Here is a 12,997-nt window from a genome sequence, read left to right on the forward strand (position 1 = left end):
CACTACAGAAATGCTAGAATAGTCAGAATTCCTCTTCTGTTTGGAAAGCCATGTGAAATAACTGCCCTTCAGTCTTGATCCATCCCTTTAGAAACACGACATGGATGGTAGAGATTGTGGGAAGGTGTGGGGTAAATAGTGGTTTGAAGACAATCCTTATGTTGTAAAGAACTCAAGTATGGTTCTGGTTTCTATTATCTTTTATCATGAACACAGATCTTTATTGTAAGAATTTCTCTGTTCTGTTGTTTAGGTGGCTGGAAGGAAAAGTGGATTTCCTTATTTCCTCCGAGATGGTCCTATTCTACTTAAGCACACTTCAGAAAACGTTTTGGCCTGAGGGAGAATTTGTGTTGGAACCACGCATAAACCTCACTCCTCAACAGGAGGAGAGAATCAAGTGGCAGGCAGTGAACTGTCTCATTAATTTCTTTCCAGGTAATCTTCAGAAGAAAATTATGGTCTTCATCTCTTTTGTAATTGTATTTATAATGGAGAGATTGTGTAAAGTATGGAGTTATGTGTGAGCTATGGAGATATTGTGTAAACTATAAAGATATTGTGTAAAGGATAAAGATTTGTAAGTATGGGGATATGTGTGAGCTATCGAGATATTGTGTAAAGTATGGAAATATTGTGTAAACTCTAAAGATATTGTGTAAAGGATAAAGATGTGTAAGTATGTGGATATGTGTGAGCTGTGGAGATACTGTGTCAAGTATATATTTTGTCATGGAGATATTTTGTCAAGTTTGGAGACATTTTGTCAGGTGTTAAGACATTTTGTCAAGTATGTAAAATATATCACTCAGAACAAAGTGTTTAAAAAATTCTAGAAAATCATGAAAGAATGGAAATAGTATTTGGCAGTTTCAGGTCCAGATTTCTTATTGAGATGGGGCAATCAGTTGTCGAATGGGGCAATTAGTTATTGAAGTCAAGCAATCAGTTATTGAAATATGATGCAATTTGTTATTGAAATGGGACAGTCAGTTATTGAAAATAAATTGTGTCAGCATCTGTCTCCATGTTTTACGCAGATCATGAGGTATCATTTTGCACTAAAACAGGGGAGTGTTTTTATTGTGGAAATACGAGTATGGATTTACATGTCCTCTGGGGTCAATAGCATTCTTATATCACTGCTGTCTTTCTCTCTCTCATGGGAAGGAATTTGATAATTGGATATATTGTTTGATGTTTACAGTAGTTGAGAATGAAATTGTATGTCTTGGTATTGATTGATGTTTTCATTAGCTGTGAATGAAATTGCTTGGTTGTGGTATTGTTAGCATGAGAGTGCACCCCTTCCCCCGATTTTGTTGCAGTTTTGTCACAGCCTTTCTAGTCATTCTGTTTGAATTTTGATTTCATGGTTAATTTATAAGTCAGTTTTCAGTAGTGTAGTTTTCTGCTGCCACTCACAACCTCTTCATTTGCTTATCTTGGCGCCATGTTATTGGTACCATTACATAAATAATTACCAGGTAAATATAATTTCATGGGACTTGTGTTGTTGTAATTCATTGTTTTCTATGAGCATGGGTTTCATCAGCTTTTATAAGTAAAAATTTTAACAATGTTTCTTTCTGAATCCATCCATTTTAACAATCAAGAATTGCACTTAAAATTCAGAGTTTTTGGAGGATAAAGGAAACTGTGGCGCTGACAAACACATTAAATATTAACTGGTAAAATATAATCGATTGAAGCAGCACATTTTCAGTTACAACACTTTCAAGTTGTGCTTGTTTTGTAATTTAATACACACTCATTGTAGTACCTTGTTTCTGTGATAATGTAGTGTATCCCATTTCATTATTAAGTAGCATAATTATATGTATTATGAACTTTATTTTTAAGGTAGTCTTAATGTAAGGCAGTATACTTTATGGCCCCCATGGACAGTGTTATAATCAGGGAGTACTCTATATCATGTACTTCATATATAAGGCAGTCTCACTATAAGGTTGTGTACTGTGTGGCCTCATGGACAGTGTTATAATGAGGGAGTACTGTATATCATGTACTTCATATATAAGGCAGTCTCACTATAAGGTTGTATACTGTGTGGCCTCATGGACAGTGTTATAATGAGGGAGTACTGTATATCATATACTTCATATATAAGGCAGTCTCACTTTATAAGGTTGTATACTGTGTGGCCTCATGGACAGTGTTATAATCAGGGAGTACTGTATGTAATGTACTTCATATATAAGGCAGTCTCACTATAAGGTTGTATACTGTGTGGCCTCATGGACAGTGTTATAATCAGGGAGTACTGTATATCATGTACTCCATATATAAGGTAGTCTTACTGTAAGTCAGTATACTATATTGCCCCCATGGACAGTGTTATAATGAGGGAGTACTGTATATCATGTACTTTAAATATAAGGCAGTCTCACTATAAGGTTGTATACTCTATGGCCTCATGGACAGTGTTATAATGAGGGAGTACTGTATATCATGTACTTCATATATAAGGCAGTCTCACTATAAGGTTGTGTACTGTGTGGCCTCATGGACAGTGTTATAATGAGGGAGTACTGTATATCATGTACTTCATATATAAGGCAGTCTCACTATAAGGTTGTATACTGTGTGGCCTCATGGACAGTGTTATAATGAGGGAGTACTGTATATCATATACTTCATATATAAGGCAGTCTCACTTTATAAGGTTGTATACTGTGTGGCCTCATGGACAGTGTTATAATCAGGGAGTACTGTATGTAATGTACTTCATATATAAGGCAGTCTCACTATAAGGTTGTATACTGTGTGGCCTCATGGACAGTGTTATAATCAGGGAGTACTGTATATCATGTACTCCATATATAAGGTAGTCTTACTGTAAGTCAGTATACTATATTGCCCCCATGGACAGTGTTATAATGAGGGAGTACTGTATATCATGTACTTCAAATATAAGGCAGTCTCACTATAAGGTTGTATACTGTATGGCCTCATGGACAGTGTTATAATGAGGGAGTACTGTATATCATGTACTTCAAATATAAGGCAGTCTCACTATAAGGTTGTATACTGTATGGCCTCATGAACAGTGTTATAATGAGGGAGTACTGTATATCATGTACTTAATATATAAGGTAGTCTCAATATTAGGCTGTATATTGTATGGTCTTGTGGACAGTGTTATAATGAGAGAGTACTGTATATGTACTTCATTATAAGAAAATCTCACTATATGGTTGTATACTGTATGGCCTCATGGACAGTGTTACAATGAGAGAGTAATATGTAAGTATTCAAAGACTTATAAAAATGGTACTAATAGCTGCCTGTCTAAGCGCTCAGCATTAAGAGGTTAGTGTTAGGACTGGTTGGCCTGGTGTCAGGATAATGTGACTGGGTGGGACATCATGCTACATGTCTGCAGCATGATGCCCCAGTGCTAGACATAACTATAAAATGCAACACACTGCAGACATTGTGGCGATATGACTAAAAAATATTTAAAGCCATGTTAAAAATACAAATCACACACACACACACTTGCATTAAATATATTAGTAAATTATTGTCCTAATTTATTGATGGATGTAGATGTTGTAAATAGTTACATACACATTAAAGTTTCAAAAATCAGTATTTGTTCCTGAAAAATCAGTATTTATGACATAAGAGACCAAGATTTTTGTACTCTGCGGTTGGCAGCTATGAAACTGGAACAAAAATGATGAAAGAAAATGTAGCAGTGCTATTCAACGTTGTCAAGTAATGATTCACTTGTATAGTGTACACAGCAAACAATTCAGCACATGTACAAGTATGGCCACTGGATACACTAGCAATGGTGGGCAAAGAGGGCAATTTATGTACAACTGGTTTGGTGTGCTTTCGTTGTAACAAAAATTCATTATGCTTAATGAAAAAGGGGTAATCATTTTCAAATGCATTAACACAAAAATTCATTAATTGAACGTTTGTAAAATGAGGAGTCATTGTATAAGAAAATCTCACTATAATGCAGCATACTGCTTGGCCCAAAGGACAATATTGTGATGAGAATTAACAAAGGTCATCCAATTAATAGTTTGCTCCTTTCATTGTAGTCTGTATGTAGAAACTGGGCAGACGTAGTATGTTAGTTCTCTATGTAATTGTCACTCTGATTGGATGCATACATTTGTGTTGTCACGATGTGTATCCACAGTGGTTGATGATAAATTAATTTGAAAAGGAAATCTTGCTGGAATAAATTTACAAGGAATTCCTTATTAACCCTCCCCACCAATATGTTGAAATGGCTGTAATAATCTTGTTTAGTATGTGAGAATGGGATTTATATAGTTGAGCTTCTGGAGATAAACAAGGTTTATATGCTAGTTAGTTTAGCCAGTGTGACCTACTTTTTTGCCTATGGGTCTAACGCTGACAAATTATGCCCATAAGAATGGTGTCAGGGTGCATTTGGGGTTAATGTTACACAAATAAACTTGGTCATTAAGCTCTACCTTTCCTGTTGGTGTGACTTCATTATCACAGCATGGCCAAAGACTTATAAAAATGGTACTAACAGCTGCCTTGCTTGGCACTCAGCATTAAGAGGTTAGTGTTAGGACTGGTCAGCCTGGTGTCAGGATAATGTAACTGGGTGGGACATCATGCTACATGATGCCCCAGTGCTAGACATCACTATAAACTGCCATACTGCAGACATTGTTGCGATATGACTGAAAAATTGTTAAGCTACCTTAAAAATCCAAAATCACACACATACAGCATCGCCAGTGGTATATGTAAAACTTTGAAAGCACCTTCAGACCAACACATTTAGTATGTATTTCTTGGTAATTTTGAAATGCCTTCATAACAGCACTTTTAGTATGTATTTCTTGGTAATTTTGAAAGTGCCTTCAGACCAACACATTTAGCATGTATTTCTTGGTAATTTTGAAATGCCTTCATAACAGCACTTTTAGTATGTATTTCCTGGTAATTTTGAAAGTGCCTTCAGACCAACACATTTAGTATGTATTTCTTGGTAATTCTGAAAGTGCCTTCAGACCAACACATTTAGTATGTATTTCTTAGTAATTTTGAAAGTGCCTTAATTTCAGCACTTTTAGTAGTTATTTCTTGGTAATCTGGAAGATACGTTAATATCCCATACATTTATTTAACAGGAGCGCTGGTAAAACTGATAGGAGCAGATGATTTTGAGATTGCTATTGAAGAAACACTAGAATGCCTGACTCACAAAACTCTCAACAGGTATGTATTTAAAATGTTCAAATGATATAACAGCCAGATTTCAATACATTGGTTTGATTTGGTGTTTTACAGCCAGATTCCAATACATTGGTTTGGTTTGGTGTTTTACAGCCAGATTCCAATACATTGGTTTGGTTTGGTGTTTTACAGCCAGACTCCAATACATTGGTTTGGTTTGGTGTTTTACAGCCAAATTCCAATACATTGGTTTGGGTTGGTATTTTACAGCCAGATTGCAATATATTGGTTTGGTTTGGTTTGGTGTTCTACAGCCAGATTCCAATATATTGGTTTGGTTTGATTTGTTTTGGTGTTTTACAGCCAGATTCCAATACATTAGTTTGGTTTGGTTTGGTTTGGTTTGTTGTTCTATAGCCAGTTTCTAATACATTGGTTTGGTTTGGTTTGGTGTTTTGTAGCCAGTTTTCAATACATTGGTTTGGTTTGATGTTTTACAGCCAGATTCCAATACATCAGTTTGGTTTGGTTTGGTGTTGTTGGTTTTGTCTTTTACAGCCAGATTCCAGTACATTGATTTGGTGTTTTACAGCCAGGATCCAATACATTGGTTTTGTGTTTTACTGCACAGCAACATGGTTTGGTTATATAATGTCCAGGCAATGAAAGTTAAGTCAAGGATACATAACAGCACAGCTGTAGCAGACAGTGGCTGGTCTGATGAAAGGAATCGAACTTTCACCCATTCTGTGATGAATCCAGAACTCTAACCCTTGAGCCACCACATTTCTTTGAGTCCAACAGAATAATTGAGTCTAATTTTAATATTTGGAAACTAGATTCTGATTCTAGCAATTGTATTTGCTCCAGCAAGCAGAATTGTGTCAGATATAATGAGTTCAATTACCTTGATATGTTTTTTAATTTTTTATTTTGGCTTGACTGCAAAGCTTAGGTTGGATATGGGGAATACTTTCTTGACAGCATTGTTGTTATCAATGTTGTAGCTTTCTTTGAAGATATCATTGTTAAAACATTCATGTTAAGTCACATTTCTCTGAAAATGTTGCATTACCTGAGAGTAATAGGTGTTTTAAGCCAAAGTTTGTAGGTCACAGTGACTTTTCAGACTTATTTAACTTGTACAGTAATCAAATATAGTTGTATTTATTTGAAGGACAAGTATTTACAACCTCCCAAAAGCAGGTAACTGTGACCTACTTTTCATGATCCAGTGGTTATTCTTGCTTTTGGATCATGAACTGGTGGAACAGGTGAGGCAGTTTGATCATTGTGTGGGAATAATGCTGTTTGATACACACTAGAAATATTCAAAACATAGGGAAAGATATGCAGAAATTGTGATGGGATGAAGGAGACAGGTCTTAGTATATATTTTAGCAAAAAAGGATAAATGTATAAAATGACTAAGTCTTATGGAATTAATCCTTAAAATACGGACTTATAGAGTATAAGTAAAATATACAGAAACACAATTGTTACGCTAAAATCTGGATACTGGCTTGTTTGTGTTTGATTCAGATTCACGTTTCATATTAGATTCAGTCGACTTGGTCAGGGAACCAGACTAACTTTGCTATAAACTATAAATATGTTTGTCATGTGGAATTGGTCAAGGAACCAGACTAACTATAAACTATAAATATGTTTATCATCTAAAACACCTGCTAATGTTAACATCTACATGATCAAGCTGTTGTAATAGTTTTCTTACAATGACATCCATCAAGTCATACAAGTTCAGGTCGAAAAGGTGTTACTAGTCAGTACAGACGGATAACAAGAAATATTCAGAAAAAAGAAGGAAGGGCATCCGTCATGTTTATTCGACATCATATGTTGATAAAAGTATGTCTCATGGTGGGAGAGATGTGAAAAAGGCAATAATAGCCATGGATTATATCAATTTAAGAGATTGTAAGAAACCATTGAGTATCACAACATTTGAAATGGCAGTTTGTGATTCTGTACTGGAGGCAATTAAGGTCTAAGTGAACTTTACAAACTTATTGAACATAATGTTACTATCTCTGCATTAGTTTTGAGTCACACTTGTGAACTTTTTAAATGCATGTTTTCCAACTTGACAATGTCAGCACATGATATTTATTTACTCCTTTCTGAAAACTGGTGGGGGGAAAATATTGACTGCCTTACTGAGGTCTTGTTTAAAGGTTGGCAGGTCTGAGTAAAGAAATAAAAGAATGAGTGTAAATAGCTAGATAATGGCATTGGCAGTAAATAATTTTCTTTTAACTTTTTCACTTGCTTAAATGATTAACATTGAACATGATACATTGATGAGAGTGGCAAAAATTAGAAACATCAAAATTGAAATAAAAATGGCTTATCACATGCATTCTCATCTTAAAACATCTCTAGAAAACATTCTAAACCTCCATAAAATATCTCTAGACCTCCAGAGAACCTCTCTAGGCCTCCATAAAATATCTCTAGACCTCCATAAAATATTTAAAGCCTCCATAAAATATCTCTAGGCTTCCATAAAATATATCTAGGCTTCCATAAAATATATCTAGACCTCCATAAAATATTTAAAGCCTACATACAATATTTCTAGACCTCCAGAGAACCTCTCTAGACCTCCCATAAAATATATATAGACCTCCATATATGTCTCAAGACCTCATAAAATATGTAAACTAAGTATTTTTACTCTTTGTTTCAAACATTTTAAATATATGTATGTTTACTGTTTCAGACATTTATGGTATTGTGTGATAGATCTGTTAATTGAGAAGCTCTTCCCAGAAATTACAATGGAAGATGTTCACAGAAGTGTCTCAGAGAAAACTACATAACTATGTAACAGCAGGTGTACAACTACTGATTGGTCCACAGAAGTATCCAAGAGAAATCTTAGTGACACCAGGTGTACTAACTTTGCTTTGTCCACAGAAGTGTCCTGGAGAAAACTATGTGACACCAGGTGTGCTACCTTTGCTTTGTCCACAGAAGTGTCCTGGAGAAAACTATGTGACACCAGGTGTACTACCTTTGCTTTGTCCACAGAAGTGACCTGGAGAAAACTATGTGACACCAGGTGTGCTACCTTTGCTTTGTCCACAGAAGTGACCTGGAGAAAACTATGTGACACCAGGTGTGCTACCTTTGCTTTGTCCACAGAAGTGACCTGGAGAAAACTATGTGACACCAGGTGTACTACCTTTATGTCTACAGAAATTCCCTTGGGAAATCTTCATTTCAACAGGTGTACTGACAATACAACATGTGCTATTTTAACAACTGATGTACACTGCATCAGTCATCCACCCCTCTCCTCCACAAGCTCAGTTTAAGCCAAAATTCAGTCACAGGTGCTTTTATCTTATCAATCAGAGTCATATATATATATATATATATATATATATATATATATATATATATATATATATATATATATATATATAATAGAGTGAATTTGGAGGCTTGAACTATAGAATGCTGTGTTAATATTTTGTGTTAGTTTTTTGCAAATATAGCAACAGTGTGGGCACTCCATTGAGATGCTGGTCTATGGAACTTTTTTTACAGCATCAGTTATTTGTTCATGTATGTGGCAATAATGCAATATGTGTCAGTGATTTAAAGATCTTTTATTTTTGTGGAATGTGTACAAGAGTAGGCTTAATGAAAGCAGTCTATGTTTGCCACACCTTGCCTTTAGTCAATTTTGACTGTTGTCCATTATTTATTTATTTGTTTATTTATTTATTGCTTTTGCAATGTTTTTAATAGTTCCCAGTTGCCCAGTATGTTTGTCAGGATAAGTTTTAAATGACAGTATTCTTAGAAAGTTATATTTCTGAATTATATAATTATTTCATTCTGGGAAAGGAATGTATATCAAAAAATGATTAAATTGTATGTCTGCAGTGTCACATAGGTGCATTTGTTTAAATTAAATGTTAATTGTTGTTATAAAATCTAATACTAATATAATTTAACCAATTAATCAATTCAGTCCTGATTGTTGAATGCTCTGCACCTTAAAATGTCATCCAGAAGCTTGCAGGCCAAAATGTTTGATCCCTATTGACTTTTGCGGTTGTGGCAGGGTATTAAACTTTGTCAAGAAAAGAGGATATAAGGTCTGTCATAGCAAATACCAGGATATTATAAATTTTGTTAAATACGAGCAGCTTTTGTTGTGACATAAAATGAATGACATTAAATTCATTTTGTACTGGGTTGCACCTTTAGGTTGACCTTCTCCAAAAATGTCAACATACCTGACATTTCCATATGTATTTCTCAGTGCATGAATATAATGACCTTCCAGGGAATGCATGTATACGTATAAAAATGAATTGAATAATTACCATTTAATGGTATGTGCAATCAGGTTGTAAACAGTTACACCCGTTGCTGAAATAATTGGTACTGAATGCCAGCATTATCTGTTTGACTTGTACCTTGGTTTGTAATGCATAAATCAGTGAATTTTAAGTAGCACACATCACCAGGAATCAGTACCGTAGTAACCAGACTACAAATATGTACTTACATTTATTACATACCTTTGTGATCATAGACGATTCAACTGGCATGTGACACAGATGTTTAGTCTGTAGTTCTCTGGAACTGCTGTATTCTTTTCACTGATATCTACACAGCAAGATTTTTAAATCAGAACTTTTATAAATCAAAATTTGTTTTGAATTCAATTAATTCTTGCTGTTTTGGTAAAATAGTAGGAAGCATCAGAGATTAGAGATCAATTAATACAAAAAAGCATTATTATTTTTTTCAGAGTTGGATTAAAAATGTCATGAATGTGGCATACAAGTTTGTCTATGTCTGATAGCTGTACGGCGTTTGTCCACCATATAACTTAATTTTTTTTCTGACTTGGAACATAACACATTAATAGCATTGTGCATGTGTCACAGGCTGCTAATTTCTGTCAATTTCATGATTGCTGCAAATTGCTATTTAGAAATAATTGAAAATTATGAGTAATTACTAAATATAAGTAATTGCTAATTATAAGTAATTGCTAAATATAAGTAATTGCTAATTTGAAGTAATAATTAGAAGACATAAGTAACATTGATCCTTCTGTGATGATACTACTGACTGTTTTCCAATTAGAAATAGGTCCTGTGAAATTAAAGATCAGATATCAACATTTCTGTTTACCATTGCATTTGAATCTTTCATACCAGAGAGCCCATCATTAATTGTTCTTACACATTTATTTTGCGTAGTTTACAGAAATGTTCCTTCTTCATATACAGTTCATTTGCATAGTTCCAGAATAAGCTTATTTAAAAATAATTCCCTTCGAAAGTTGGAGCATGATAAATGTGCAGTAGCAGTATAAAGTTAAAGATTATTCTGAAAGGAATTCACAAAACCATGAATGACTGATTTTGTGAGAATTTTAGAAATTGAATAATGCAGTTGACATTATCATCAATTTGAAATTGGTTAGTGGACTTCACAGGTTAAGGTTTGAGGGATTCATTTTCATTCCTAAAATAAAGCTTGTATTGGACAATAAATCTCTGAGTTGAACTGGCATATGGCCACATGATTTCATTGCCAATTTCTGAATAATCATTGGCAAATTTATTCAATTCCTGTTTTCATAATGTCTGCTGCAGATGATGACATTGTGTAAATTGTCCATTGACTTGATATCTAAGCATGTAAATAAGATCTTCCTTTTCCATGCATTTTTTGCTCTTCATCAGAAATATACTTAATATTTAAAAACTGAACACCCTTTGATCGTCTGTATTTTTATTATGGACATGCTCCTGTGCACCTTTGTATATATTGTAATGGTAAGTGTATCCTCTAGCGAGACTAACCAGACTGTTACTTTTGGCAGAGAACCGAATGTAGTCTTGTGATATCATAGCCATCTCTTTACATTACTTATTGATAAGGCTATGTTTCATTGTTAAGTGTTATGACACATATTGTTAAGGCCTTTGCATTACACATTGATATTGCTATGTCACATTGCTAAGTGTTTTAGCAAAGTGCTAAGGACTTTGCATGGCTAAGTAGTCATTTGCTACCTTTTAGAGGATTCATTGTGACATGTTATGGCAAAATTGCTTAAGAGGAAGGATGATCTTCAGTTGACAGTTTTAAAATACGACTTTAAAGAATTAGTGCAGATGAAACTATTTAGAGTGGAGACTTGGAGGGAGACTCTTAAGATGTTAGTCTCAGTGAATACATCCAAAACATGAATATTCTCTGGGAACATGTGCAGTTTTTACAGTGATTTGTTTTATTACAGCACAAGAGATAAGAATTCGAAAGAAATAGATGGAAACGCTAGATTTTGGACTGATCATTATTAATGTTAATTTTCAGACGGGTTTTGGCCACGAGTCTCCAGCTTGGCCCTGAGTGACTCTTGATATCCCTGTTCTATTCTGGGTTTTTTAATACTATTCCTGTCTTTCATGTCTATACTTTTTTTTGTCATCTTTACGGTAAATAAATAAATCAGATATCAATCACTCAAGTCGGAAACATTCTGGAAGGAATGGGAATTTTTTTATATATCTCTTAAGAAATTATGTGTAAATGTTCTTGTAAAATTTTGGGATACTGTATATCTGATACATTGTGAAAACACATGTTTTTCAATCTACAGTGGTAAGAAGTCTTGGACACTATAAATTTTAGCTCCGCTGGTCATAGACCAGAAAGGCTTTTATGGGATGGCCTTATGTCTTGTCCAGATAGCCTGTCCATCCATTAGAACAAGTTTGTTATCACTACTTCACCTACATTACTTGGAGAATGGTCTTGAAACTTTACACACATATTCATACCAAAGTCTGGCTGGTTCTCTGTGAAATGGTGCTGCTCAGACATCTGTTATAACCACTTCAGTGGCAGTTTTGAAATTCATATTATTACTACCCATTCTGAGTCGATGGTCACATCAACATGGGGTTTTCACTAAAAGACTTCTTTTGAGGTCCCTTTAGGTTATAAAATGAAAATAGTGCCAATTTTATATTAAATATGGCAACTATGGCAGCTGTCTTCAGAATCTTTTTATCATTTCCCCTTGGGTGGAAAGTAAAATCAAGATGCTGTTTTCACCAGAAGACTTCTTATAATGTCTAGTTTTCCTAAATGAAAATAGTTCTGGTTGGACTTCCTTTATGCCTGCCACAGTGGCAATTTTAAAAATGTTGTCACTCCTCCTGAATGGATGGACACATCAACGTGAGCGTCTCTATTGAGAAACATTTTTATGATGTCCCGCTGGTTGTTAATGAAAGTGGTGCCAATCTGACATCTAGTATAGCCCTCATGGCACCCATCATGTGGTGCCAATCTGACATCTAGTATAGCCCTCATGGCACCCATCATGTGGTGCCAGTCTGACATCTAGTATAGCCCTCATGGCACCCATCATGAAAATCTTATCACTATTCCTGAACAGAAAGTCATATCAGCATTGGGTTTTCACAGAAATACTTCTTATAACTTCTAGTTGAGCCTAAATTAGAATGATGCCATTCTTACATCCAGTATGGTCACCACAGTAGCCATCTTGAAAATGCACTTCTTCCTAAACTAAAAACCTAAGCATGGAGTTTTCACTGGAAGACTTCTTGTGGTGTTTGGTTTGTCTTGAATAAAAAAGTGTACCAGTCTGAAATCCAATATGGTCACTGCAGTGGTCATCTGGTAAATATTGTTGCTGCTTTCCAAGATTGAAAGTCATATCAACATTGGGTTTTCGCAAGAAGACTTCATATGATTTTGA

At 34.8% G+C, this 12,997-nt stretch overlaps 1 protein-coding gene across 1 annotated transcript in view; it reads left to right on the top strand.

The window, feature by feature from the left end:
* LOC149771350 (sorting nexin-19-like) overlaps window positions 1-8,579 on the top strand; it is a 42,350-nt gene extending 33,771 nt beyond the window's left edge. The window contains exons 8-10 of the mRNA XM_089948561.1: window positions 254-438; window positions 5,157-5,244; window positions 7,946-8,579. Of these exons, the coding sequence (XP_089804687.1) occupies window positions 254-438; window positions 5,157-5,244; window positions 7,946-8,045 (373 nt within the window). The 3' untranslated portion in view covers window positions 8,046-8,579. The remainder of the gene's footprint in view (window positions 1-253; window positions 439-5,156; window positions 5,245-7,945) is intronic.
* The last annotated feature ends 4,418 nt before the right edge of the window (window positions 8,580-12,997 follow it).

Source organism: Sinohyriopsis cumingii, unplaced genomic scaffold (assembly GCF_028554795.1).
Source record: "Sinohyriopsis cumingii isolate HCF-2022 unplaced genomic scaffold, ASM2855479v2 utg001938l, whole genome shotgun sequence".
Classification (NCBI taxonomy): Eukaryota; Metazoa; Mollusca; class Bivalvia; order Unionida; family Unionidae; genus Sinohyriopsis; species Sinohyriopsis cumingii.